The sequence below is a fragment of the Ictidomys tridecemlineatus genome, chromosome 4 (genome assembly GCF_052094955.1).
Source record: "Ictidomys tridecemlineatus isolate mIctTri1 chromosome 4, mIctTri1.hap1, whole genome shotgun sequence".
NCBI lineage: Eukaryota > Metazoa > Chordata > Mammalia > Rodentia > Sciuridae > Ictidomys > Ictidomys tridecemlineatus.
This window is the reverse complement of record NC_135480.1, coordinates 1539346-1562512: the sequence shown is the minus strand read 5'-3', so window position 1 is coordinate 1562512 and position 23167 is coordinate 1539346. Positions and strand designations below refer to the sequence as shown.

Genomic DNA, 23167 nt, shown 5'->3' with positions numbered 1-23167 from the left:
AGTCTGCTCCTTGTAGCCACCACTGTGCCCTCCTGTGCCCTGTGGGTGACGACCACTGGGACGAGGCCAAGGCCAGCTGTACCTGAGTCCAGAACACCTGGGTTCCTCAGGCTCAGCCTCCCTCCCTGATGGTCTCTGGGGACCGCGCCGACACCTCGCCATGCAGGGTACCCAAACCCAGGCTGGCACGGGCCCCACTCACAGGCCCTGAGGTGCCTGAGCTCTGGACATGCCCCGGTCACAGTCCTGTCCCTGCAGCTCCACCCACTAGCCCTCAGCCTCCTGCCCTGAACAAGAGCTTTCCCCAGAGGCCTCTCTTTCCCTCAGGAGCTGGAGGGGTGGCCTAGGCCCTGGGCAGAAGGCCCAGGGCTGGGGGCAGGTAATGAGGTTGGGGCTCCAGCTGCAGTATCCCCAGGCTGGGAAGGCCTCAGGGGTCCTGGACAGGCGTACGGTGGGCACCCTAGGGCTGGGCAGGCCGGGGGGAGCTATTCTCAGTGAAGCTGTCTTGGGCATCAGGCTGACCTGCAGCTGCCCTTCCTACCTCCAGGGACGACAGACCCAGCCCAGGACCTCTGGAGGGCTAGGGCAGGCCCTTGGCGGGCAGCCTCCCTGGGCTCCCACTGGAGATCTGGGCAGGGGGACTTTGGGGCCCATGGCACAGGGAGACTGACACCCAGCCCTGCTGTACCAACTCTTGTTAGGGACTGTTGGGGACCTTGTTCTGCAGCCAGGGCCTGGGCGGAACAGAAAACAGGGGCAAGTGCCCTCTGGGCCCAGGAGTGGCCAGGTGGGTCCTGCTGTCAGTCCTAGCACAAGATCAAGGACCCAGCCCTGGCCTGTGGGAGGGCCTGTGTGCCTCTGTGGGAGAGGCTGGGAGGGCCTGGCCCACAGCTCAACTTTGTAGCCAAGCACCAAGGTCCTACGTCCTCCGGTGTAGCCCTGCGCAGAGATGGTGAGGCCTCAGGCCCCATGCCCAGTCAGGGGGCAGGCACAGCCTACAGGGCGGTCCCGGGCACGGACACCACTCCTGAGTGATGCTGGTGGAAACACAGGGACGGCAGACAGGGACCCAAAGTGGCTTCCGGCTTCTGGCCTTCAATGGGAGGGCAGCTGGGGAGGGGCCTGCCTGCCATGGCCCTGCCTGGCCCTGCGTCCCTCAGAGTCGGTTTCTCTGAATCCCACCAGGGCTCTGGATGGCAGTGCCGAGGAGCGGTGAGCTCACCTTGGGAACTCCCACCCAGACATGGCCGGGCCCCAGGGCTCCGCGATGGTGGATGTGTCCAGAGTGGCCTGGGGAATCCTGGGGCTGGCGCCAACCATGCCCAGCAGCCTGGGGTAGGTTCCCTGTGGGGCTCTCCTGGCTCCCCCTTTTCCCCAAGCCCAAATCCGCTGCACCCTGACGCCCTGCCAGCGGGTGCTACGGCCCAGAGCAGGTGGGGAAGAACCAGACCAGACCAGCATGGGTTTCCATCCTTTATTGACCATGGGCACGAGGCCAAGGCCAGCTGCCCCTGGGGCTGGGCTGGGCATCGGGCGCCTCCCCAGCTGGGCACTGGGGTTGGGGGGGCGGTAGGCGGCCTAGGATTCCGTTTCGAACATCTTCTTCCGGCCCTCCATGCCAGACTTCTCCTCGATGTTCTTCCTCCAGTCACCCACGTCGCGCAGGTCCCGCTCCTGGGGGGACAGAGAGGACTCAGGCCCCCACCCACCAGCCCCACATCGCCCTGCCTCATCGTCCCCTCCGTCAGGGCCTCCCGGAGGCCTTCTTGACTTACCTTCTCCGTGTCCTCCTTCTTGACCTGCTTCAGGTTAGCCCTCAGGTCCATGCACACCTTGTGCTTGGAGCCCAGCAGCGCCTTCAGCATGGCGTCTGCGGACATGCGCACCCTGCGCAGCGGGGGCCTCTTGAACTTGCCCCTCAGGTCGAACAGCTTCTGGTTCATGTCCTCCAGCTGCAGGGAGGGAGCCAGTGGGTAGGTGCCCGCTGCCCCGCGCCCCCTGCCCCGCGCCCCGCGGCCGGCTGGCCTCACCTCCTTGCTGCTCTTCTGCACTTTCACCTCCATGTCGTACTTCTCCTCCTCAGCCGCGTCGATCTTGGCGTGCAGCTGCTTGCACAGCTCCTGGGGTGGGGGCGGGCAGCAAGTGGGCACCCTCTCCACACCCGGGGCCCCTGGCCGCCCCTCCCCACCCCGCGGGCCCTCTCAGGGCGTGAGAAGCCCAGTACCTGCACTTCGGCCATGGAGCCCGGGATGTGCAGTGGCGGGCAGTGCTCGGAGAGGTAGTTCTGCTTCTCCGTCTCCCGGCGGGCCCTCTCCTTCTCCTGCTCCGTGGCGGCGATCTGGAGCATCACGCTCTGCAGGGTGGGGTGGGGGCAGGCCGTGAGGGGCTGCAGAGACCGCACACCCTGGCGGCCCCCCTGCAGCCAGTACCCACCTTCAGGTGCTGTCTCCGGGCCGTGATGGCCCTGTTACGCTTCTGCAAAGCGGGTCCGGGGGCAGAGTCAGGCCATGGCTGGAGTCCCCCCACCCCAGGAGTGGCCCAGGCATGGCTCCTGCAGATGGTGCTGAGCCTGGTGCTTCTGAGGGGGAGGCCGTGTCCCCCAGGGCTTGCCCCGCCCCAGGGTCTCTGCCCCAGGGCCCATTCCCTCCCACCTGGGGCCTGCTCCCAGAGCCCAGGCCCTGTCCCCCCACGCAGCCCAGGGCCTTCCCGAGGACTCGGGGCCTGTGGCTGTAACACTCTGCTAGGAGGAACTGTGGCCTGGGGGGGGGGCACAGCAGTGCGGGAGGCTGGGAAGGTGTGTGGGGTACAGAAATTAGAAAGAAGAAGTGCTTCTGGGTGTCCAGGCCCAGCCCACTTCCCCTGCCCCAGGGCAGCAGGCAGCCGCTTCCTCTCTTTCTTGAGTGCCTCCGTGGGCGGGGCCTTTCCGGTGTGGAGGATCTTCCTGGGCCTCAGGACCTTCAAGGTCTGCCCTCTGACCTGTTCTGAGTGGGAGGGTTGTTCCCTCCAGGTCTCAGGCCCCCCAGGGGGTACTCACCTCCTCACTGTCCCCGGAGAAAGGAAGGGGGAGGGGGAGAAAAGAGAGAGGTTAGGGCCCTGCTGGCAGAGTGTGGGCATGAGAGGGGCACAGGGGCTCCTGGGGGCCAGGGTGGGCAGGGGCCGCTTCTGGGGACATGTGAGGGCGCGTGGGGGGGGGGGGGCAGCAGGGGCCCTGCCCTGGTGCCACTTACTCCCCCATCCTGAGGTCTTGAGCTCGGAGCCTGTGGGGAGAGACAGGGCGGAGGCGTCAGGCCCAGGCCACACGAGGCTGGCCAGGCAGGTGGTGAGGGCAGCAGCCGCTCGCTCGCTGGCCCCTTCCGCCTGCCAGCCCCAATCCAGCCTCCTCAGAGGGCCAGGCCCTGGAGTAGCTCCCCAGGGTAAGAAGCCAGGAGACAGGGCTCCCAGATGTCCAGGCAGGGCCTGAGGGGAGCTGCAGCTGTCCCGAGGGAGGGGTGGGACGGGCCAGCACAGGTGGCTGCCCACATGGTGTTGCTATTTTTAACTCTGCTCCTTTGGCTTTGAACCCAAGTGCATGCAGGAGTCGCCCCAATGCGGCTGGGGTCTCAGGTCCTGGGCTCTTGACCTGAAAGCTCATGCCAGTGTCCCCCGTTGAGGTCTGGTCATCAGGGGCCTCTCCAAGACCCCTGCCCATCCTGGCTACCTCCCCAAACGTCTGCTTCTCACTGCCTGCTTCGCGGAGCTCCCCGGGAGGGCTGCAGGCAGCTGCCCCCCACCCCCAGCCCCAGCCCCTGCCCCGGGAAGCCCTCTGCAAACTTGAGTACGCCTTGTCCTCTGGCCTCAGTGGGCAAGGCTGGCCTCACCTAGAGTCGGGGCAGCAGGGCTGGGAACGAGGTCAGGCCGGCCGTGGAGAGTCGGCTGGTGGGCCCGGGGGAGGGGTATAAATGGCCTCCCCCAGGCTGGGCCCCTGCTCAGAAAGGGCATGGAGACTTCCTTAGACCAATGGGGGCACAGAGAGGCCTCCCCACCTGCCCAGGCCGCCTGGCCCGGCCCAGCCCAGGCACTTGCTGCTGGCCTCGTGCTGCCATCCTGTCCAAGAAGTCTTGGGGAGGGTGCGGTGGGGCTGCTCTATTTAGGGCTCAGTGACGAGTTCGAGATACCTCCCTTGTTCTTACAAGGAGCAAGGAGCTGAGGACAGCGTGGGTGGCTTTGAGTGTGGCTCTTGGAGAAGCTGCAGCCCCCACATCAGGGAGCCTCCTCGGCCGCGAGCTGGGCCCACAGCACCCGTCTGCCTGGGTCCACATCGGACCCCCTCCTGGACTCCCCAAGCTCTGCTTCCACAGGACTGCCTCGCTGCCTGCTGAGTGGCCCCCCACTCAGATCCTACCGCCAGCTGACTGCTCCCCACTTCAGCCCGGGGCCGGCTCTTCAGGCAGACCCGGCCAGGTGCCTCCCTTCTGGGGGAGACCGGGCCCCCAACCTCAGCCCCTGGGCCCTGAGCAGTGACCAGGACTGGGGTGCTACTCTTCCCTGGGCATGAACTTTCCTCCTGCAGGGTTGCTGGAGAAGGGTGGGGCCGGGCTGAGCCGCTGAGCTGCCCCGGCCTGCCACCGCGCCCTGCCTGCCTGCTGGCGCCTCTGAGAGACAACTCAGAACACGTCCTCCACCCAGGACAGCACAGCGACGCCCTGGGAACCTTTCTCTGACCTGTGGGGGCTCGGGGCCCCTCAGCCGCCTGGGCAGGCCCGCATTGCCCTTCTCACCCGGCCAGGCCGCTCCCCACCCGCCCCTGGGGCCCAACCCTGCCAAGGCCCCTCTCTGAGTGGTGGGGCGCTGGGCCCAGCTCCAAAGGCTCCCCAGCCCACGGGGATCAGAGACATGAGAGGCAGGAGGCTTGGAGCGCTGAAGCCCTCCAGATGTGCGGGGATTAGGAGTGCATCCTGGGCCAGGGCTGCTCCCCCAAGGCCCCCAGCAGCTTCCAAAGGTGTCTACTGCCCCCTGCTGCCCGCACAGGGGAGGCCGTAACCGCTTGTCCCTGAAGGCGCCCCATCCCCTCACTCCGCTGTCCCCGTCATCACCGTCCCCAGTTTCCACACCGAGTCCCCGCAGGACAGCTCCAGCCCCCACCCATGCGATTGCCAGCCCACCCGATGGGAGGTCCCCACGGCATCCTGCTTGGACCCGAGCCTCTCGAAGGATCCTTCCCCTGACCTGGGGTCAGGGCCTCGGGAATCTGAAAGGAGAGCCTGCTCCACCCTCGGGAGGGTCCACAGCTGAGGACAGAGTCCCCCCAGGGCCCCCGAGAACACAGGTGGTGGAAAGAGGGTGTTTATTACAGGGGGTTCCTGGGAGTGGGCTGAAGCTCAGGGTGCTGTCAGGAGCCGGGCAGTGGTAGGTGCAGTCGGGGCCGCAGGGCCAGGGTGCTGTCCACCTCCATGGCAGGCCTCAAACGGTGCCACTGAGCAATGGGCCGCCGGGCATGGGCCAGCATATCTGCCCAGTGCTGCAGAGGCTGGCCGGAGGCCCGGGAGCCGAGCAGTACCTTGCCCACAGGCTCAGCTCGGAACCGCAGACCGTGAGCCCAGACAGCCAGCACCAGGTCCACGCTCTGCTCAGACGGGCAGCACGGGGAGAGGAAGGCCTGGTCAGTCAGCCCTGTGCAAGGCCTTCCCACCCTGCCTCGGCCTCCCCACAGCCCACCTGGATCTGGCTGAAGGGCACCAGGAAGGTGAAGGCCTCGTTGAAGTAGGGGCTGGCCGTGCCCCTCCTGGCAGAGGTCTTTCTCTTCCTCCACTTCCTCTGGTTCACCATGAGCTGGACCTTCACGTAGGGCTCTGGGAAGACGAGAAGGGGCCCAGGACTGGGTCGAGCACAAGGCCCCTAGTCCTCTCCCGAGTGGGCAAGTGTGGCCCTCACCTGCCAGTCCTGGACTCAGGCCTCGGGCCTCCAGCACCACCACTGTCAGGCGGCCAGAGCTGGGGACGTACCGCAGCGAGAAGCACAGCTCCCCGGTCTGCTCGGGCTGTGGGCACCCAGAAGGCTTCCGCTGGGGGATCGGCCTTGCCGGGGGGAGTCTGCCTGCACTGCTGCCACCCTGGGCCTCACCTCCTGGGGACCCGGCGGGCCCAGCTGGTACCAGCGTTCCAGCACATGCTGCGGGTCCACCGCTCCCAGCGGCAAGTGGAGCTCCCCCAGGGGCCGGTGCTCCGAGAAGGGCTTGAAGTCCAGCAGCCGCACGTGCAGGGTGGTCCGAGGCAGCTCTGCCTGCGGGACCTGCAGAGGGCTGTGAGTCAAGCCTGCCACCCGGCCCAGGCCACCGCCTGCCGCCCAGACTCACGTGGAAGCAGCAGGTTTCCTCAAACACGGGGCAGAGCGTCCCATGGTGCACCTTCGTCTCGTGCCCGTGCCCCGGCTGAGTGGAGACGCTGACGCGGACATAGGGGTCTGCCGTGCCCCCCGCCCTCAGGTCGGCTGCCTGCTTCAGGCCCACCTTTACCTGGGAGGCAGCAGTGTGGGCTCAGCCGAGGGTCTCCCCAGCAGCCCACTGCTCCCTCACAGCCTCCTGAACCACAGGGCCTCCGGGCCTGCCCAAGGCCTCACCTCCTCCCTCCCCAGGTCGTACTCCAGGGAGAGCTGCAGGCGACCCCACTGTCGAGGGTCCCCCGGGTCGCCTTGCAGTCTATCCACATCTGGCTGCACCTGGGTGGGCAGGGACCAGGGACACTGGTGTGATGGGGATCATGCCCCCATCAGAGAACTGCATTCCCAAAATGTGGCTCCTCCCTGACGTGGGTCAAGCCTCCCACCTCCAGGCCAGGCTGCCAGATGGGCTCACCTCCCGAGCTCAGCTCCGCCCCCACAAGGTTCCTGTGACCCGTGGGCCAACATCTGCCCCTGCTTGGCAACGCTCCCCTCACCTTCTTCACCCACTTGCCTTGCCGGGAAGGCCCTCTCTGCCCTGCTTCTGCGTGGCTCAGACTGACCCTGGGGGCTCACCCCTAACTCCCTGTGCTTCCCTGAGCTCCCAGGAATTTGGCCTTGCCCTCTCTGGGCTGAGCCAGCATGGAGGTGGGCACCAGGAGGCACAGGTGCCTGCTCCTACCAGGTGGGTGGTGGTGCTACTGCGGGCACTGCCCAGGCCCACGGCCTCCTTGTCTCGAGGCTGATTCTTGTGGCGGCGACGGCAGCAACAGAAGGCACACAGCAGACAGGACACGATCAGGGCACTGGCAGCCAGGGCCACAAGGATGAGTGCCCAGCGGGGCCCTAGGGGCAGGGACTGAGATGCCTCTGTGGACAACCATGGACCAGCAGCCAGGCCATCCCATGCCCTGCCTGGGGTTTCACCACTCACAGGGGATCCCAGAGATGAGGTCCGGAATGAGCCCTGGCATAGCTGTGGTGCCAGCTGGGGCCAGGGGGCTGGAGGGACCAGGTGGGCGCCCCATCCTCCTGCCCTGCGAGATGGTCATGGCGGCCAAGTCACCTGGGAGAAGTGGCCACTCGGCTCCGGCCTGTTGCCCCATTTGCCAGGCAGTAGCAGAGCTGGGGCTGCCTGGTCAAGGAGGAGGCTGGTGGCCAGGGGCAGGATTCTGGGTGCAGCAAGCCAAAGGGAGAGGAGCGCTGGGCCTTGGCCAAAGCCTGAGCTGGCCGCCTCGGGCCTGGCCTGACGGCCCCCTCCCCAGCCCCAGCCAACAGGCCCGGCCCGGGCAGCCCCTGCCCTGCCCAAGCTGGCCTTGGCCCACGAGATGCCTCTCCCCCTTCCAAGAAGCCCCCTCCCTGCCCCTTTCCGGGTTCTGAGCTCTTCCTGGGGTCTCATTTCACCCCCCTCCTCAGCTGGGGTCCACTCGAGTTTTCTTGTTCACAGGTGGACCTGATCACCATGGCCCCAGGACCAGGGGCTGCTCGGGACCGTGGACCTAGAGCTCTGTGGGAGTCATGGGAGGGAGCTGGGGGTCCGCGGAGCAGGGCTGCACTGGCAGGGGCTCGTTGGAGCAGGCCTGGGCTTAAGGTGCATTTGTCAGGCGGGCGCCAGGCCAGCAGTGCCTGGGGAGGAGGGCGAGGTGGGGGCAGGCAGGGGCAGGGCGTAGCTGGGAGCGCCGGAACATTCCTCCACTCTGACGCAGCCCTGCCCAGACTCGCCTACCTGCCTGCCCCAACCCCTGGGCAGGCGGGTGGGATGGAGGGTGGGGCACTGCCGTCCTGGGACTGCACCCCACCTGCCTGGGGCTGGGGAGGAAGCGCACCTGGCCAGGGTGGTCCCGCCCCCACGAGTGGAGGACGGGGTCCCCAGCTGGGGGCTGGGGTTCCTCTCTGACCCTGGGGAGAGTCCTCTCTAGCTCAGCTCTCCCCATCCCAGGGGCAGCATCCAGCCAGAGTCTGGGTTCCAGCCCTTGAAGCCTAATTCCAGCCCGCGCACAGAGCCCACAGACCTCAGGGGCCAGCCCCCCAGAAGGAACCAGTCGTTGGACCCTTTCACCTCTCAACCTGTCCCCTACACACCCTGATCCCAGGGGTGACCCCCCCACACACAGCATCAGTGTCTCTCGGCCAACGGGCTGAGGAGCTCTGGTCCCAGAACACCCCTCCTCGGTGACCAGAGGCTGCACACAGGTCGACCCCAGAGCAGGGCCTGGGGACGTGAAGGTGGGGAGGCTTCTACAGCCTGCAGCCCAGACCCCCACCCCCCGAGAGGTGCTCCATGCTGGCCTGTCTGTCCTTGCTCCTGAAATTCCTGGTTTTCTGAATAAGAGGTTGCACATTTTCATTCCATGCTGGGCCCCGTAAAGTCCGTATCTGGCCATAATTTGGTTATGGACCCCAGTCCCTAATTTGGTCGGGGCCCCTCTGCCCAGACGGTCTGCCCTGTGGCTCCAGCCACTGCTCTCCCTCTTGCCCACCTGTGGCTGGCAGAGCACCCCTAGTGGCTGGGGATGGAAGGAGGTGGCAGGAGCCTCAGGGGGTCCTGAAGTAGGAGGCCAGGCCAGGTTCAAACAGCCTCCTGCTCCCTGTGTGGAACTCAAAGCCTCTTTGCCCTTTGAGAAGCCAGAGAACACATGCATTCGGTGACTGGAGCCGACTCCTGAGGCCTCCTCTAGCCCCGCTTGACTGGGGGTCCTACCGCCCTGAGTCTAAGCAGGGCTGGGGGCAAAGGGCGGGGATGGGGCCTGAATGGTGAATTGGTGTTGCCGGTCCAGCAGGATTCCTGGGCCGGCCTTGCAAAGCCAGTCCACAGGGGACCACAGGGGTTGCCTGGAGGCTGAACATGGAGGGTCTTGGGACCCTGGGGACACCAGTTGCTGGGCCCGGAGAATCGCAAACCCGGCAGGGTCCCACTGGACCTCTGGGTCCCTACGGTGGTACAGGTTCCGGCGGGCACACAGCCACCAGGTGGCGCCGTCCACTCCACTGGTCCCCATCACTGGGCAGCCTCCAGCCTCCAGACTGGGCATCCAGGGGAAAGCACCCAGGAGCCCAGGGCAGGCCAGACAGGCCAGAGAGGCACACAGCCTCAGAGCCTGGGACTGGGCCATTCTTGCTGGGACAGCGTCCCCCTGGGAAGGGAAGGCAGGCCTCTCGTCCTGCTGCCTAAAATTAGTGGTCTGCCTTCTGTGGCCCTAAGAGGAAAGCCTCTCTAGGGGTCAGGGCAGTTTGACCAGGAAAGGGAAACAGGTGTCCTTCCCCAATTGCAGTCCCCACCCCCGGCCCCCTCCCTGTCCCCGTGTGCACCCAGCCCTGGCTGCCCATCTGGGAGGGCTCCAGCTCATTCCCACAGTCTCCGCCCCATGCCACCCGGGAGCCCTTCAGGGCCTGCATCGGCGGCCCCACCTCCTCCAGGGAGCCTTCCAGGCTGGATCCCTCGCTGGGGTCAGTGCAGTGGCTGGGTGCCTCCTGCCCACTCTGCCAGCCCAGGCCCGGCACTTACTGCTGACCACTGTCCTCCACCACCAGTCAACTGAGACGTGGACGCCCTCTGTGTGCCAGATCTCCCCACAATCTGCTGGCGAATCCCACGTGTGCGGCTCTCACCTGATGCCCAACACTTCCTTGGCTAGCCGGCCTCAGGCCTTCCTCTCAGACCCTGGACACCAAGAGGCCAGGCCCACTTGCAGCCTGCGGCCGGAGCCCAGTGCTCCCTGTGCCTCTAGTGATCAGGAAAGCTCAGTGGGAGGAAGGGTGTGGGAGGCAGGGCTTCGGGGAGCCCCACCTCGTGGCCGGAACTGCTGGCCCTCAGGAGCCAGAAAACTCTGGGGAGGCAGCCCCCCAAACCTGGGCTGAGGGTCTGGGCCCAGCCTTTCCAGGGGTCCCTCAGGGCTGGAGGGGTCCTGAGCCCCAGGGGCTTTTCGAGCCGAGTGATGGGCCCAGCGGGCTGACCCTGGGAGGGGGCAGACTGGCCTGTGCAGCTTGGCCCTCCAAGGGGCTGCTGAGTCATGGGGCGGCCTTCCGGCACCGCTGGCTGCCCCACACCAAGGGTGAGGAGGGTGGGAGCTGGGCAGGGGTCTGCAGGCCCTAGAGCTGGGGCCTCCCCAAGCCATGCCGGGTGGAGCTCTCACAGGGTCACGTGGGCCTGCTGGGTCCTGCTGCCACCCAGCTTCCGGGACCAGGGAGCTTGGTGGAGGCCATCCTGTCTGTGCTCTGCCCCGGTCCCTGGAGCTCTGGGTTTCCCAACGAGCAGCCCTCATCTGGATGGCGGGAGAGCCAGGGGACCGAAGCCCTCCCTGCAGTCTGTCCCCGATGGTGCCGCTTCAGTTGGGCCTGCACATCCGAGCTCCCCCACTGTGCTGTGGCCAGCTGATCTGGTCCAGTCCCTCCAGGTCCCAGGCCAGGTGTCTCACCCACCCCTTATCTGCTGCTGGCAGTGAGACGTGGCTGGTTAATGCTTAACACAGAACCTGCTGCACCAGCAGGGCCCAGGCCCAGAGCGCTTGGGCTGTGGGGGCCGTGAGTTGTGCCTGTGTGGCTCGACACTGGGTCCTGCCACGTGGGCGTCCCCATCCTCCACGCTGACCTAGCTGGGGTGAGGGGGGCTTGGAAGAAGCTGACCCAGGAGGCGCCCACCTCAGGGCAGGCCACAGGGCACCTCGGCCAGCAGGCGCCTGTGCTGTGGGGGACACGAGGGCCCCCCGAGCCGCTCCCCAGGCTGGCTGTGTAGGGCTTTGTGCCTCCCCAGGATGAGGGCGCCTCCGTGGCGAGACGGCGTCTGAGGTTCCTGGGCAGGAAGGAGAAAACCAAACAGAGCTGGCAGCCTGCGACCACCCCGCGGCCAGCCCCTCGGCCCCGAGACGGCGGCTTGGCAGCCAGCAGCCCCGTGGAGACCCTGGCGGGGCTCCTGGACGGGGGCTCTTCCTTTGAGGGCGCCTGGGGAATGTCTGAGGTTGGAACACAAGGCAGACACTGGCCGGGGAGCCGGGAGCTGCTGGCACACATGTGTGGGACGTGCTAGCTCAGCACGCGCGCTCTCCGCCTGTGCTGACCCGCTGTGCACCCCGACTGCCCGGGTGCCCCTTCCCCTAGAGCCCAGGATGGCCGGGGGGTGCTCAGCGGGCCCTGTCCTCTGTACCCTGAGACCACTCTGTGTGCCCCAGTCACCTGTAACTCAGATTGTCCATGCTCTGCTCACCTGGGAGGCTGTACCCCAACATTCCAACCTCCCAGGTCAACTGAACCCCGTCTTCCAAGCACCAGGGAAGAATTTGCCCATCACCCGAGCATCCAGGGAGGTTACCTCATTATCTGACCACACAGGAACTGTACCTCATCTTTGGGAGGGGCTGCACCCCATGATCGGAGCATCGGTACCTGCTCCCCACTCGACTGTGACACTGTGCTCTGGCCCTTTGGGGTGGTGCATGTGTTCTGAGACCTGGGCTTTTAGGACTGTGCACACCACTCCTTGGGGTGTCCAGGTGAACCCCATTTCCCTGAGGGTCTGGTGGCACCCACCCATCATCTCCTGGCTGGAACCCACTCACCAACTGGATGGGGGTCTCTGCCTCCCTCACTTGCTCCACCACCTTCTGGAGATTTGTGTGAGCCCCCCACTTTGTCCCAGGCTCCCTGTTCACCCCAGGACCCCAAGAGTCAGTGTCTCTGACCCCACTTGTGAATACCTGGGGCCCGTGTCCTGGTCACCTGAGTGCCCTCACAGCCTGGGTGAGCTGGCCCCGTCAGCTGGAGAACAGGACTCTATTCTATGGTCGCCAGGGCCCTGGACAGCCTGTACCGGCTGGTTGGGCCCACTGAATGCCCCATTGACACAGCTCGTGGGCCTGTGTGCCAGGCCCGGGGCCCAGGGGCCGGTGCCCTCTTCCTGTGGTTTTGGACGCCTTGTGCCCGTCCCTTGCACGGCTGTATGTGTCCCATTCACCCTTGTCTCTGCTCTCTGTGCACCATTCATTAGTGTGCTGGGCCGCCTGCCCACCCCGAGCTGCCCAGGGGTCTGGACTATGAACCTGAGCCCACAGGAGACGAGCCCGGCCCAGGCTGGTTTCCTGCTCCAGAGAGGCCAGCGTCTGGTCCCCCTGCCCTGTACCCAGTTATTCTGAGTCTAGTCTCTGCACCCCATTGGCCTGAGTCCAGTCTCTGCACCCCATTAGCCTGAGTGAGTCTAGTCTCTGCACCCCATTAGCCTGAGTGAGTCTAGTCTCTGCACCCCATTAGCCTGAGTGAGTCTAGTCTCTGCACCCCCTTAGCCTGAGTCTAGTCTCTGCACCCCATTAGCCTGAGTCTAGTCTCTGAACCCCATTGGCCTGTGTGAGTCTAGTCTCTGAACCCCATTGGCCTGAGTCTAGTCTCTGCACCCCATTGGCCTGTGTGAGTCTAGTCTAGGTACCCCCTTAGCCTGAGTCTAGTCTCTGCACCCCATTGGCCTGTGTGAGTCTAGTCTAGGTACCCCCTTAGCCTGAGTCTAGTCTCTGCACCCCATTGGCCTGTGTGAGTCTAGTCTAGGTACCCCCATTAGCCTGAGTCTAGTCTCTGCACCCCATTGGCCTGTGTGAGTCTAGTCTCTGTACCCCATTAGCCTGAGTCTAGTCTCTGCACCCCATTGGCCTGTGTGAGTCTAGTCTAGGTACCCCCTTAGCCTGAGTCCAGTCTCTGCACCCCATTGGCCTGAGTGAGTCTAGTCTCTGCACCCCATTAGCCTGAGTGAGTCTAGTCTCTGTACCCCCTTAGCCTGAGTCTAGTCTCTGTACCCCCTTAGCCTGAGTCTAGTCTCTGCACCCCATTGGCCTGTGTGAGTCTAGTCTCTGCACCCCATTGGCCTGTGTGAGTCTAGTCTAGGTACCCCCTTAGCCTGAGTCTAGTCTCTGCACCCCATTGGCCTGCGTGAGTCTAGTCTCTGCACCCCATTAGCCTGAGTCTAGTCTCTGCACCCCATTGGCCTGAGTCTAGTCTCTGCACCCCATTGGCCTGAGTGAGTCTAGTCTCTGCACCCCATTGGCCTGAGTCCAGTCTCTGCACCCCATTAGCCTGAGTGAGTCTAGTCTCTGCACCCCATTAGCCTGAGTGAGTCTAGTCTCTGCACCCCATTAGCCTGAGTGAGTCTAGTCTCTGCACCCCCTTAGCCTGAGTCTAGTCTCTGCACCCCCTTAGCCTGAGTCTAGTCTCTGAACCCCATTGGCCTGAGTCTAGTCTCTGCACCCCATTGGCCTGTGTGAGTCTAGTCTAGGTACCCCCTTAGCCTGAGTCTAGTCTCTGCACCCCATTGGCCTGTGTGAGTCTAGTCTAGGTACCCCCTTAGCCTGAGTCTAGTCTCTGCACCCCATTGGCCTGAGTGAGTCTAGTCTCTGCACCCCATTGGCCTGAGTGAGTCTAGTCTCTGCACCCCATTGGCCTGAGTGAGTCTAGTCTCTGCACCCCATTGGCCTGTGTGAGTCTAGTCTAGGTACCCCCTTAGCCTGAGTCTAGTCTCTGCACCCCATTAGCCTGAGTGAGTCTAGTCTCTGCACCCCATTGGCCTGTGTGAGTCTAGTCTAGGTACCCCCTTAGCCTGAGTCTAGTCTCTGCACCCCATTGGCCTGTGTGAGTCTAGTCTCTGTACCCCCTTAGCCTGAGTCTAGTCTCTGCACCCCATTGGCCTGAGTGAGTCTAGTCTCTGCACCCCATTGGCCTGAGTGAGTCTAGTCTCTGCACCCCATTGGCCTGAGTGAGTCTAGTCTCTGCACCCCATTGGCCTGTGTGAGTCTAGTCTCTGCACCCCATTGGCCTGTGTGAGTCTAGTCTCTGCACCCCATTGGCCTGTGTGAGTCTAGTCTAGGTACCCCCTTAGCCTGAGTCTAGTCTCTGCACCCCATTAGCCTGAGTGAGTCTAGTCTCTGCACCCCATTGGCCTGTGTGAGTCTAGTCTAGGTACCCCCTTAGCCTGAGTCTAGTCTCTGCACCCCATTGGCCTGTGTGAGTCTAGTCTCTGTACCCCCTTAGCCTGAGTCTAGTCTCTGCACCCCATTGGCCTGAGTGAGTCTAGTCTAGGTACCCCTTAGCCCAAGGGCCTCATTAAACTGAGTTAGTCTCTGTACCCTGTCTGGGCACCTGGGTCCCTGCACCCCGAGAGTCGGAGCGCTGGCTCGTCTTCTGAGCAGGTCTGGGTCATCCCTGTGCCCTGAGGACCTGTGGACGCTGTTGGGGCCGAGTGGCCTCTACCCGTTCCCTGGGGACGCGCTGGCTGCTGCCTCATGCTCCTTGGCAATTCTGCGCCCGAATGCTGCCCACCTGGACACCAGGGGCTTCTACCCGGACACTCACTGTCTGAACGTCTGGGTCCCAGGAGCCCACCCTGGGACATTAGACTGCCCTAGGTGGTCCTTATAGCTGACCACCTAACCTCCAGTCCCCTCAGCCACCAGGTTTCTGTGACCAAGTCCCAAACTCCCAGAGGTCCTGAGAGTAGACCCACACAGGTGCCCCTGGCCACCCAGGCTGCACTAGTCCCACCCTCCCCTGCATAGCTGTCCCCAAGCCTCTGACCCCGTGGCCCCTCAGAATGAGTGGATACTTGGCCTCTCGGCCACCTGCAGCCTGGCCCCTCTTCCTGTAGCCCCTGCCCAGGCTCCAGCTCTATCCCTGGCCTCTGCTGGTAGCCTGTCCCCCACTCCTCCACACACCCAGGTAACAGGGACCTCAAATGTCACGCACAGTCCTCGAAGCCCAGTTTCCACTAAGCCTTAGTGAGCTGGGCACCATGCTGCGGTCCCCCTGTCCCCCTCTTCCCTCATTACCCCAGGGTCTGGACAGCCTGTCCCCCTCCTCAGGGGCTCTGACAGCCCCCCCCCCCCCGGCTGGCTCTCAATGCCTTTCACAAGAGCCCTCGTGGCAGGCGAGGGCCCAGGACCAGTTCCCAGGCCCATTGCATCCTTGGGCGCTGCTGCCCGTTCATCCTGTCCAGGCCTATCAGCCACGTTGTCCAGCACCTCTGTGCCCTGTTCATGCCTGGGGCCAGGCAGACCACCTCCCCCTGAGCATCCAGGGTCCCTGGCCTTCCCTGGAGGTCTGCAGCCCCCACCTGAGGAGCATCACAAGGACATGAACCCCACTGACCCAAGAGTCTGGGTGTCCTGCCCCCCTGTAACTGTGCCACCGAGTGCCTGGTGACATGCCTTCTGACTGAACGTCTCCTTATCACCTGGAGTCGGGTACTGTGGCACGTGCCCCTCCGGTGCCCCTCTCAGGCATCCCGTGACTCAGTGTCAGAGTGCACGGGCCCCAGGGGTCCAGTCTCTCAGCCCTCAGCGAGTGCCCGTGCCCCCAGCCCCTCGTCTCAGCGCTCACGTAGGCCCACGTCCCAGCCTGGGCTCCTGGCGGCCATGCCAAGTTCCACTGCGTCTTTGGATGCCCCAGACCCATTCAGGGGTGTCTGGGCTCGGGTGAGGCCATTCATCCTGTCTCAGGACTCTGTGCCCTATTCATGCGTGGCCCTGGGCAGTCTGCACCCCGTCCGCCCCCATCTCCAAGACAGTCTGTCCATTGTCACCCCTGTTCCAGGAACAGCCGCCGTGCAGCCAGCAGGCACATTCCGGGGTTTGGCCGGGGGCCAACGCAAACCCGAGGATTGCTGGCGCAAGCGTCAGCCCAGGCAGGCGTGGGATGATGGAGGGGCGGGCAGGGAGGGGGACTGGGACCCCCAGTTCGGGGGCATGCGATGAAAGCCTTCCCTGTCCACAGTGTCCTCCAGCCAAGGGGACGTTGGGGTGCGGGCCCAGCCCCATGACGGAGGCCTGGCCTGGACTGCCTGCCAGCAGGAGTGGCTGTGTGTACTGGGTGGGAGGAATGTTCCAGATCCCTCCACCGCGGCTGCCATTTCCTGATGAGGCTGCCCACCCACTGCTGCCCAGCCAGGAAAGGGGGGCCCCCGCTGCCAGACTTGTCAGTATTGGCTGGGGCAGGGGTGCACAATGGGGGTCTCACCTCCGGGGCAGAGACCCCTGCCCTCTTCACACTGGGAGAAACCCAAGGAGGTGGGTCTCTGCTCCTGCTCTGCCTGCCCTCTGTGGCCCTCTAAAAGGTGTCCCTGTCTCCTGACGGCTCCTGGGGTCAGAGGTGAAGCGGAATAAGCATGTGACCCACTTTCTGCCCCAGGGACCCCTGGCGTGGTGGGAGTGGCGCCCACTCCCCAGGGCTCTCGGGTGACAGGAGCTCTGCAGCCCGTGAGGGCCACCCTCGTCCTGGGGGGCTGTGCAGGGAGTCTGGGGCGGCTTGTGTTCTCTGGGCTGCCCAGTGGAAGCCAGGCGCTGGGGCCTGCCCAGAAGGACCCCTCTCCGGGTGGTCCCCGTGGTCCAGTTCAGACGTGCTGCCCCACAGCCCTGCCTGGCTGCTCCCTCAGGACCTCAGCAGGCTCCCTCTGCTGCTGGCCCCGCCCTCCAGGCTCCCCAGTGGGGACAGGCCCAGGATGGACCAGGAGTCCTTTCCAGACAGGTTGGGGGTCTCCCAGGGACGGCCAAGGCTTTCCTGAAACCTGCTGATGGGCCTGAATGGACCATGGGCACCGGCTCAGCTCTAGAGACCCCACGGTGTGGGAACCCTGGGCGAGCGTCCTGGTGACAGGCTATAGTTAGATCCGGGGCCACCGGGCTCAGGGCTGAAGGAGCCCAGGACCAAGTGGGCCGAGTCATCCTGGCCAGTCTCCCTGCAGTTCAGGGGCAGCTTGGTTGAGGCCACACCTCTCCCTGTCCACCCCTTGCTCAGGCCGGGGGTCGGAGGTAGGGTGGGCCCTCCTCCCTGCCTGGCCAGTGGTGTGCAGGTCCACCAGGCCCCAGAACTGAGTGCAAATGGCTAAGATTTGTCCCTCATGGGTCTTCAGGGCCTTTCTCAGCCTCCGGGGGTCATCTGAGGGGCAGTCACTAGCCCTGAGATGTCCGCCTGGTCCCCGTAGGTGCACTCTGGGGGAGGTCCGGCGGCAGGCCGGGCGCAGCGCGGGCAGGCCGAGCCAGGCTCCCAGCTCCCCCTGCCGTCCGCTGGCCGCTCCTGGAAGCGGCCTGACCTCCGGCTCCGGCCCGACCCCTGCTCGCACCCCCCTCCCGCCCCCGCCCACCGGCCTGGCTCCGCCCTGCCCTCCCGTTCCTCGCCTGGCAGGCCTTTGAGCGCCCCCTTCTGTACACAGGCCTCTAGCTGGGCCCCTCCACCACAGCCACAGCAGGCCCTCCTCCTCCCAAGAGGGCCGTCCAGGGCCCCCGGCAGTGCAGAGTTCCCGGCCAGGGCTCCCTCCCCACAAGGACTGGCTTTCTGGGTAGAAGTCTGGGGCCTGGGGGGTCTGGGCTGGGCAGATCCTCTGGACGGGTCCCCTCTGGGCAGGGCTCCCTGGGACCTTAGGACAGCAGATCATCTTGGAAGGAGCTCTGGCCTCTGACCTTGGATCTCCCCCAGCCTTCAACCCAGAGGCCTCGGGCCCCAAGATCAGGCCACAGCACTGAAGTCCCCAGCGGCTGGGAGAGGAGGAGAGGGCCCAGGAGCACGAGGCCCTCACGCAGCTCCAGACACCCACGAGCCAGGTGTGCCGGGGTCCGGACAGTGGATGGTCTGGCGGGCGGAGAGGCCACCAGCCCCAAAACAGAGGGAGAAATGAGAACCCGTCCAGCCCTGCCCCTGGGAGAAGGCAGCGGGGTCCTGGGCGGAAATGGGGACTCCCAGGGGAGCCGGCAGGTGGGGCGTGGGGTGTGGGTCTCAGCTGGCTGGAGAGTGCCCGCAGACCACCGCAGAGCGGGCGGGGCTACGGGGCATTGAGGGAGTGGAGAGAAGGCAAGGGGTTGGCCCCCAAGGGAGCCCCTCTGGCTTCCCTCACCGCCCACCCACCAGCTCCTCCTGAGAAGGCGGGGCCCTCCTCCCCGGGTGAGGGAGCACAGGTGTGTGACTCGTGGACACCCAGATACCTGTGTGCACACCACACACAAGCAGGTGCACTCTCTTCAAGGTGAAACCCAAGAGGCCGTCCCAGCTCCCCAGGGGACCAGAAGAGGGTGTCTCCTCCCGCCCTGCTCCCCTTGGGGAAGCCCTCGGACGGCCACAGAAGGGATGAGCCTGACTCCCCGTGGCCACCACGTACCTGGCACTGCCCAGCAGGACACATGCACACAGGCACAGGACTGCTGCCCTTGCCCCAGAACAGGTGCTGGTGGGCGAGGGCACGAGCGGGTGCCGGCGGGGCAGTGCTGGGCTGGAGCCCGAGGCTCCCGTCTCCACTCTCACCCCTGAACACAGCCTTGGCCTTGGTTCCCTGCTGGGCGTATGGGGTCTGAGGGTGGCCAGCACCTGCTGCAGACCAAATCCAGCCTCGTCCTGCAGGATCGGGGACAGGCCCTGCCACCCTCCTCCAGGCACTCTGACCAGCACCACCGGCTGGACAGGACCCACTCTCCGGCACTGCTCTCCTCTGCCCGCCAGGGTGTGTCCGGCCACACGTGGCAGCTGAGGGCTTGCTGCCCACCTCTCCTGGGTTCGAGTGCCTGTGGCCTTGACTTCTGCAGAGCCGGTTGTGGTCAGGATGGAGGAAGGAAGAGTGAGGAGCAGGTGCTGCAGAGACCTCCCAAGGCCCGGGAGCTCCCTGTGCCCTCAGCCTGCCTGCCCAGCACAGCCTCTCCTCACTCACCCACTCTGAACGGGCCCCAGTGGAGGACTGGAGGCGCAGGAACCCTGGCCCTGACCCTGACCTTAGGCAGCAGCCCCTGGGAGTCAGAGCAGTCCAGCTGCAGGGCGCACTGTGGGGAGGGTGGGGTCAGCCGGAGCCCCCTGCAGGGCAGGGTCTTTAGGTGGGGTCTGGGTAGGTCAGCAGGGGCAGCTCACTTCTTCATGCTGCAGTCACCCCTGGTCATCACATCTGTCACCTGCTTCTCGTCAGCCTGGCTGTGCTGGGACCCCCTTCCATTTCTGGGAGTCCCCGCATGGTGCCTGCAGGCACTTGGTGTGACTCTGACCGGGGCCGGGACATTCTGCACTCGAGCTCCCTCTTCTGTGACCTGGCACCCACCTGTAGGGCTGCTGTGAGGCCAGAACAGGTGCTTCAGAGCCAGAGCCTCAGCGTGGCCCTGTGGTGCTGTCCACAGGCACGTCCAGGCAGCTGTGCCTCTCGGTACACATGGGCCTCATCCGTCAATCAACACCACGTCTGTGCATGTATTCCATGAATTAATTCACCCAAACTTCCATCCATCCACCCATCTGTCCTTTCCTCTCTCCACCCACCCATCCACTCATCTACCCATCCACTATGAACCCTTCTGCCCACCCATCTGCCCGTCTATCCATCATCCACCCATCCTTCTATGAACCTGTCTAGTCATGTGGTATCTGTCTGAAGTCCACTCATCTACTCATCCACCCACCCATACTTCCATCCCGTGTGTCCATCCTCCAACCCATTCATTCACCATGTCTACACCTATCCACATATCCACCACCCATCCACTCGCCTTCCCACCCATCCATCCCTCTGTCCACTCACCGTCCACCCATCCACTGTGGCCTGCTTCCTGTGTCTGACTCCATGTGCTCTACTCCAGGGGCTCACCAGGGCCCATTTCCTGGGCCAGGAAGTGGCTGCAAAGCTGGTGATTTGTTGCAAAGTCACTGCAGAGCTGGGCCTTGTGACAGACCAGAAGGCCTGCAAGACCAAGGATGCTCACCACCCTTCCTTTCCCTCACAGGAGGGACGCGTCTCAGCTGGCCAGCCCTGCACTATTGGCCTCCAGTGGCGGGCTTCGAGCAATGCTCACGCGCTGCTGTCCCGGTTCCCGCAGGGCAGCACTCGGGTCCCGGCCCCAGCGACCAGGACTGGTTCTCATCTGAGGATGGAGCACAGGAGCTTCTGGGCCCACTCTGCTGTGAGTTGCACGGAGCTCGGCTCCTGGTGGACGTGGGACCCAGGTCCTCCCATGACCACAGCGCTGGGAGCATGCGGGGCTTTCCTGGGCAGTCCAGGCCAGGCGGCTGGCTTCTCCAGGATGGCAGGAGAGAGTGACTCTGGCACCATCAATACTGTGACATTGTCCTGGGTGTGACAACTGCCCCCAAACAACATTCCATGAGTCAGGAGCAAGTCACAGGTGCACCCACTCTTGAGGGGAGGGGATTAGATAAAAGCATGGACCACAGCAAGCCAGTGACTAAGGTCTCTCAGGGTCTGTCTGCCAGCTCTGTGATGGTGGTGTGGGTCCTGTGCATTATAGGTTGTGGACCAGCGTTCCTGGTCCCTACCCGCTGGGAGCCAGCAGCATCCCACAGTGACAATCAAGCTTGTTTCCGGACACTGCGATGGCTCCCAGAGTGCGGGCAAAGCCCCAGCTGCGCACCAGAGCCATGATCACTCTCGGGGTGGCAAAGAGCAGGCCTCCAAACCCAGCATTTCTTCATCGGTGATCTGCAAGAATCCTACCAAGACACGCTTTCTGAGGCTGGGGAGGTGGCTCAGTGGTAGGGTGCGTGCCTGGCCAGGGTGGAGCCCCGAGTTCCATCCCCACCACCGGGGGAAAAACAAAAGGTACGCTCTCCTAGGATAAATACATAAAGTCACACATCACACATGTGAATTGCCACCACTAAAGGTCTGAGACAGCCCGCTGCTCGTGGCCTTGCTGGTGCGTGGCTGGCAGGGCCTCGTGAGGCTGAGATCTAGGCCCAGGGAGGGGGGTCAGCAGCTCTCACCCCTGCAGGGTGCCACTGGGACCCATCTCCATGCAGCTGAGCGAGTCTTGGCAGGCCCTTCTTCAAAGTCAGCAGGACAGGGAGGGCCTCCGCGTGTCCACCTCTAAGGTCAGAGAAGCCTGGACTGTCCGATGGAGGCTTCCCATTGGGTCAGGCCCACAGGAAACTGTCCAGTTTGACCACCAGGGTCCTGGATCACCTCTGCAGAACCGCTTGGCTTTGGCCTAGAGTCTTGGCTGAAAGCAAGTACGTGAATGCGGGCACTTGGGAGGGCCACACTCAGCTGTCACCTGGGTCACCCCTCACAGAGGTCACATGGGGTGCGTCTGCCACCATGCACCGCCTGCCACTGTGCTCACATCCTCTGGGGACAAGTGGCCAGTCTGTGGCCAGTGGGCAGGCTTTGGAGTCACCGGGCGTGTGGTTCTGAAGGCCCCCTGGTCTCTGGAGTTTTGTTCTCAGAGAGGCTGCGGTTCCAGGCTGGCCCACACACCCCCTCCGGTTGCCTGAGCCGGTCACTTCTCCACGGACCCTGCTTCCCACATCACTCCTGGTCTGGCCACTGTTTCTAGAACTTTCCAGTAGCTGGGATCCGGGAATACCCACCTTTTTTTTTTTTTCACTGTGGGAAAAATTATGTAAAATTCTCCATCTTGACGGCACTTAGCAAGTCCGGGGGCCTGGGCATACTCCCTGCCGGGCAGCCTTCCCCACCTCCAGCCCCAGCTCCCGCCTCTCCCCAGCCTGGAGCTCCGTCCCACTGAATCTGCTCCTGCCCACCGCTCCTCCCTGGCGCAGGAGACGCGCATTTTGTTAAGACAGAAGGCCTCTGGGGCCCACGCCGGATATTTGACTGTGAGATTCCCAGCTTTCCTTTGACTCCTGGGCTCATATCTGTTGTCATTGGAAAACCCTGCTCCCCAGCGGCCCGACACAGGGCTCACGCCCAGCCGCTCGCACACACTCACCCCACAGGACAGGCGTCCTCAGTCCCGGCTCTCAAGTGGCTAGGGCACACCTTTCTGGAAGGGGGACCAGCCAGCTCCAAGTTGGGTGCACTGACCTCCCCCTCTCTTGGCCTCTTCACCTGGGTTCCCTGCGCGTCACACCTGCGTGAAGCATTTCTTGGACTTTGAAGACAGAATGGCAGACCCCGATGGCCCCCCCTGCCCTCTCTGGTCCGGAGGGTGGTCCTTTCTGTTGTCCTGACTTTCCCCGCTCACTTAGCGGCCCGCCGGGGCTCATCCACACCCTCTCTTACCAGTCCCCACCCTGCTCTGCCCCGGGGTCCAGATCCACATCCCTGGAGGTCCCCTGGCCAAGGTGGCACGTCTCACTGTTTGGTAGCTCTGCGTCTGACGCTGTTGGTGTGACAGGTGGGGGTCCTTCCTCCATCGATGGGACAGATGTGGGTGTGTCTGTCCATGGGAGGGAAGTGGGTGTCTGGGCCGCTCCCTGGCCTTTCTCCTGGGAGGCAGACCATGCAGCCAGGAAGAGGAAGGCCACCAAGGTGCTGCCCAGAGCATTAACTGCTCCGGAGGGTTCCACTGCCCACACTCCACAGCCCAGTCAACCTGCAATACATCACCAGTGCCTCTGGACCCCCACCCCAAATCCCAGCATGGTCATCGGAGAGTGTCGGCCAACGTTCTGGTTGACCGTAGCACAAACTGACCCTGGCCAACTCCAGACAGGGAAAAAATAATTGGAGACATTTGCTGGAGAGGGGCAGCCGTGAGCGCCCCTGGGGACTCCATGGGGAGCAGGCTCAAGGCCCCAGACCATCCTGTGTGTCCATCACATCCTTTCCGGCTGGCATGGCCAACGGTGATGGGCAGGTCCACCACGGCCCAGGGGGCTGGGTCTGATGCCCAAAGGGAGAGGGAGTGCTCCAAGAGGCCAGTGGAGGGTCTGGGCAGGCACCTGGGGGGTGCAAAGGCTCATCCCTCCAGCCCAGAAGGCCCCACAGTGGGAGGACCCTCAGGGCTTACTGTATCCAATGCGGCCTGTCAGATCCCTTGGGCACCCCGTCCCCCTGGACACCAGT

At 64.2% G+C, this 23167-nt stretch overlaps 2 protein-coding genes and 1 long non-coding RNA gene across 19 annotated transcripts; 1 reads left to right on the top strand and 2 right to left on the bottom strand.

Annotated features, from left to right (window-relative positions):
- Nucleotides 1-1460: 1460 nt before the first annotated feature.
- Tnni2 (troponin I2, fast skeletal type) lies at nt 1461-3030 on the bottom strand (the record flags this gene model as incomplete). Its single annotated transcript, XM_005340761.4, has 5 exons — nt 1461-1674; nt 1776-1952; nt 2031-2120; nt 2225-2353; nt 2434-3030. Coding segments are annotated over 5 exons (1089 nt in total), but the record flags the coding sequence as incomplete, so codon positions are not given.
- On the bottom strand, nt 2904-20154 carry Syt8 (synaptotagmin 8). 17 transcript variants are annotated; one of them, XM_078045335.1, is made up of 10 exons: nt 8895-9698; nt 7349-7451; nt 7097-7260; nt 6595-6693; nt 6332-6490; nt 6100-6267; nt 5911-6016; nt 5695-5828; nt 3228-3257; nt 2904-3041 (listed from the first exon to the last, which is right to left on the bottom strand). In XM_078045335.1, exons 1-10 carry the CDS (start codon nt 9054-9056, stop codon nt 3039-3041), a joined length of 1128 nt encoding a protein of 375 aa, XP_077901461.1. In that variant the 5' UTR covers nt 9057-9698; the 3' UTR covers nt 2904-3038. The 17 variants fall into 17 exon arrangements, with proteins under 17 accessions (XP_077901461.1, XP_077901460.1, XP_077901459.1 ...); XM_078045325.1 differs by lacking the exons at nt 2904-3041; nt 3228-3257 and adding exons at nt 10024-10075; nt 11053-11203; nt 19448-19585; nt 19922-20154 and having other exon boundaries at nt 5307-6016; nt 7349-9029; XM_078045330.1 differs by lacking the exons at nt 2904-3041; nt 3228-3257; nt 8895-9698 and adding exons at nt 10024-10075; nt 11053-11203; nt 19448-19585; nt 19922-20154 and having other exon boundaries at nt 5307-6016.
- LOC144376935 (uncharacterized) lies at nt 17584-21999 on the top strand. The gene is made up of 2 exons (XR_013437284.1): nt 17584-17975; nt 20124-21999. It is a non-coding gene; the product is annotated as an uncharacterized LOC144376935 (long non-coding RNA).
- The last annotated feature ends 1168 nt before the right edge of the window (nt 22000-23167 follow it).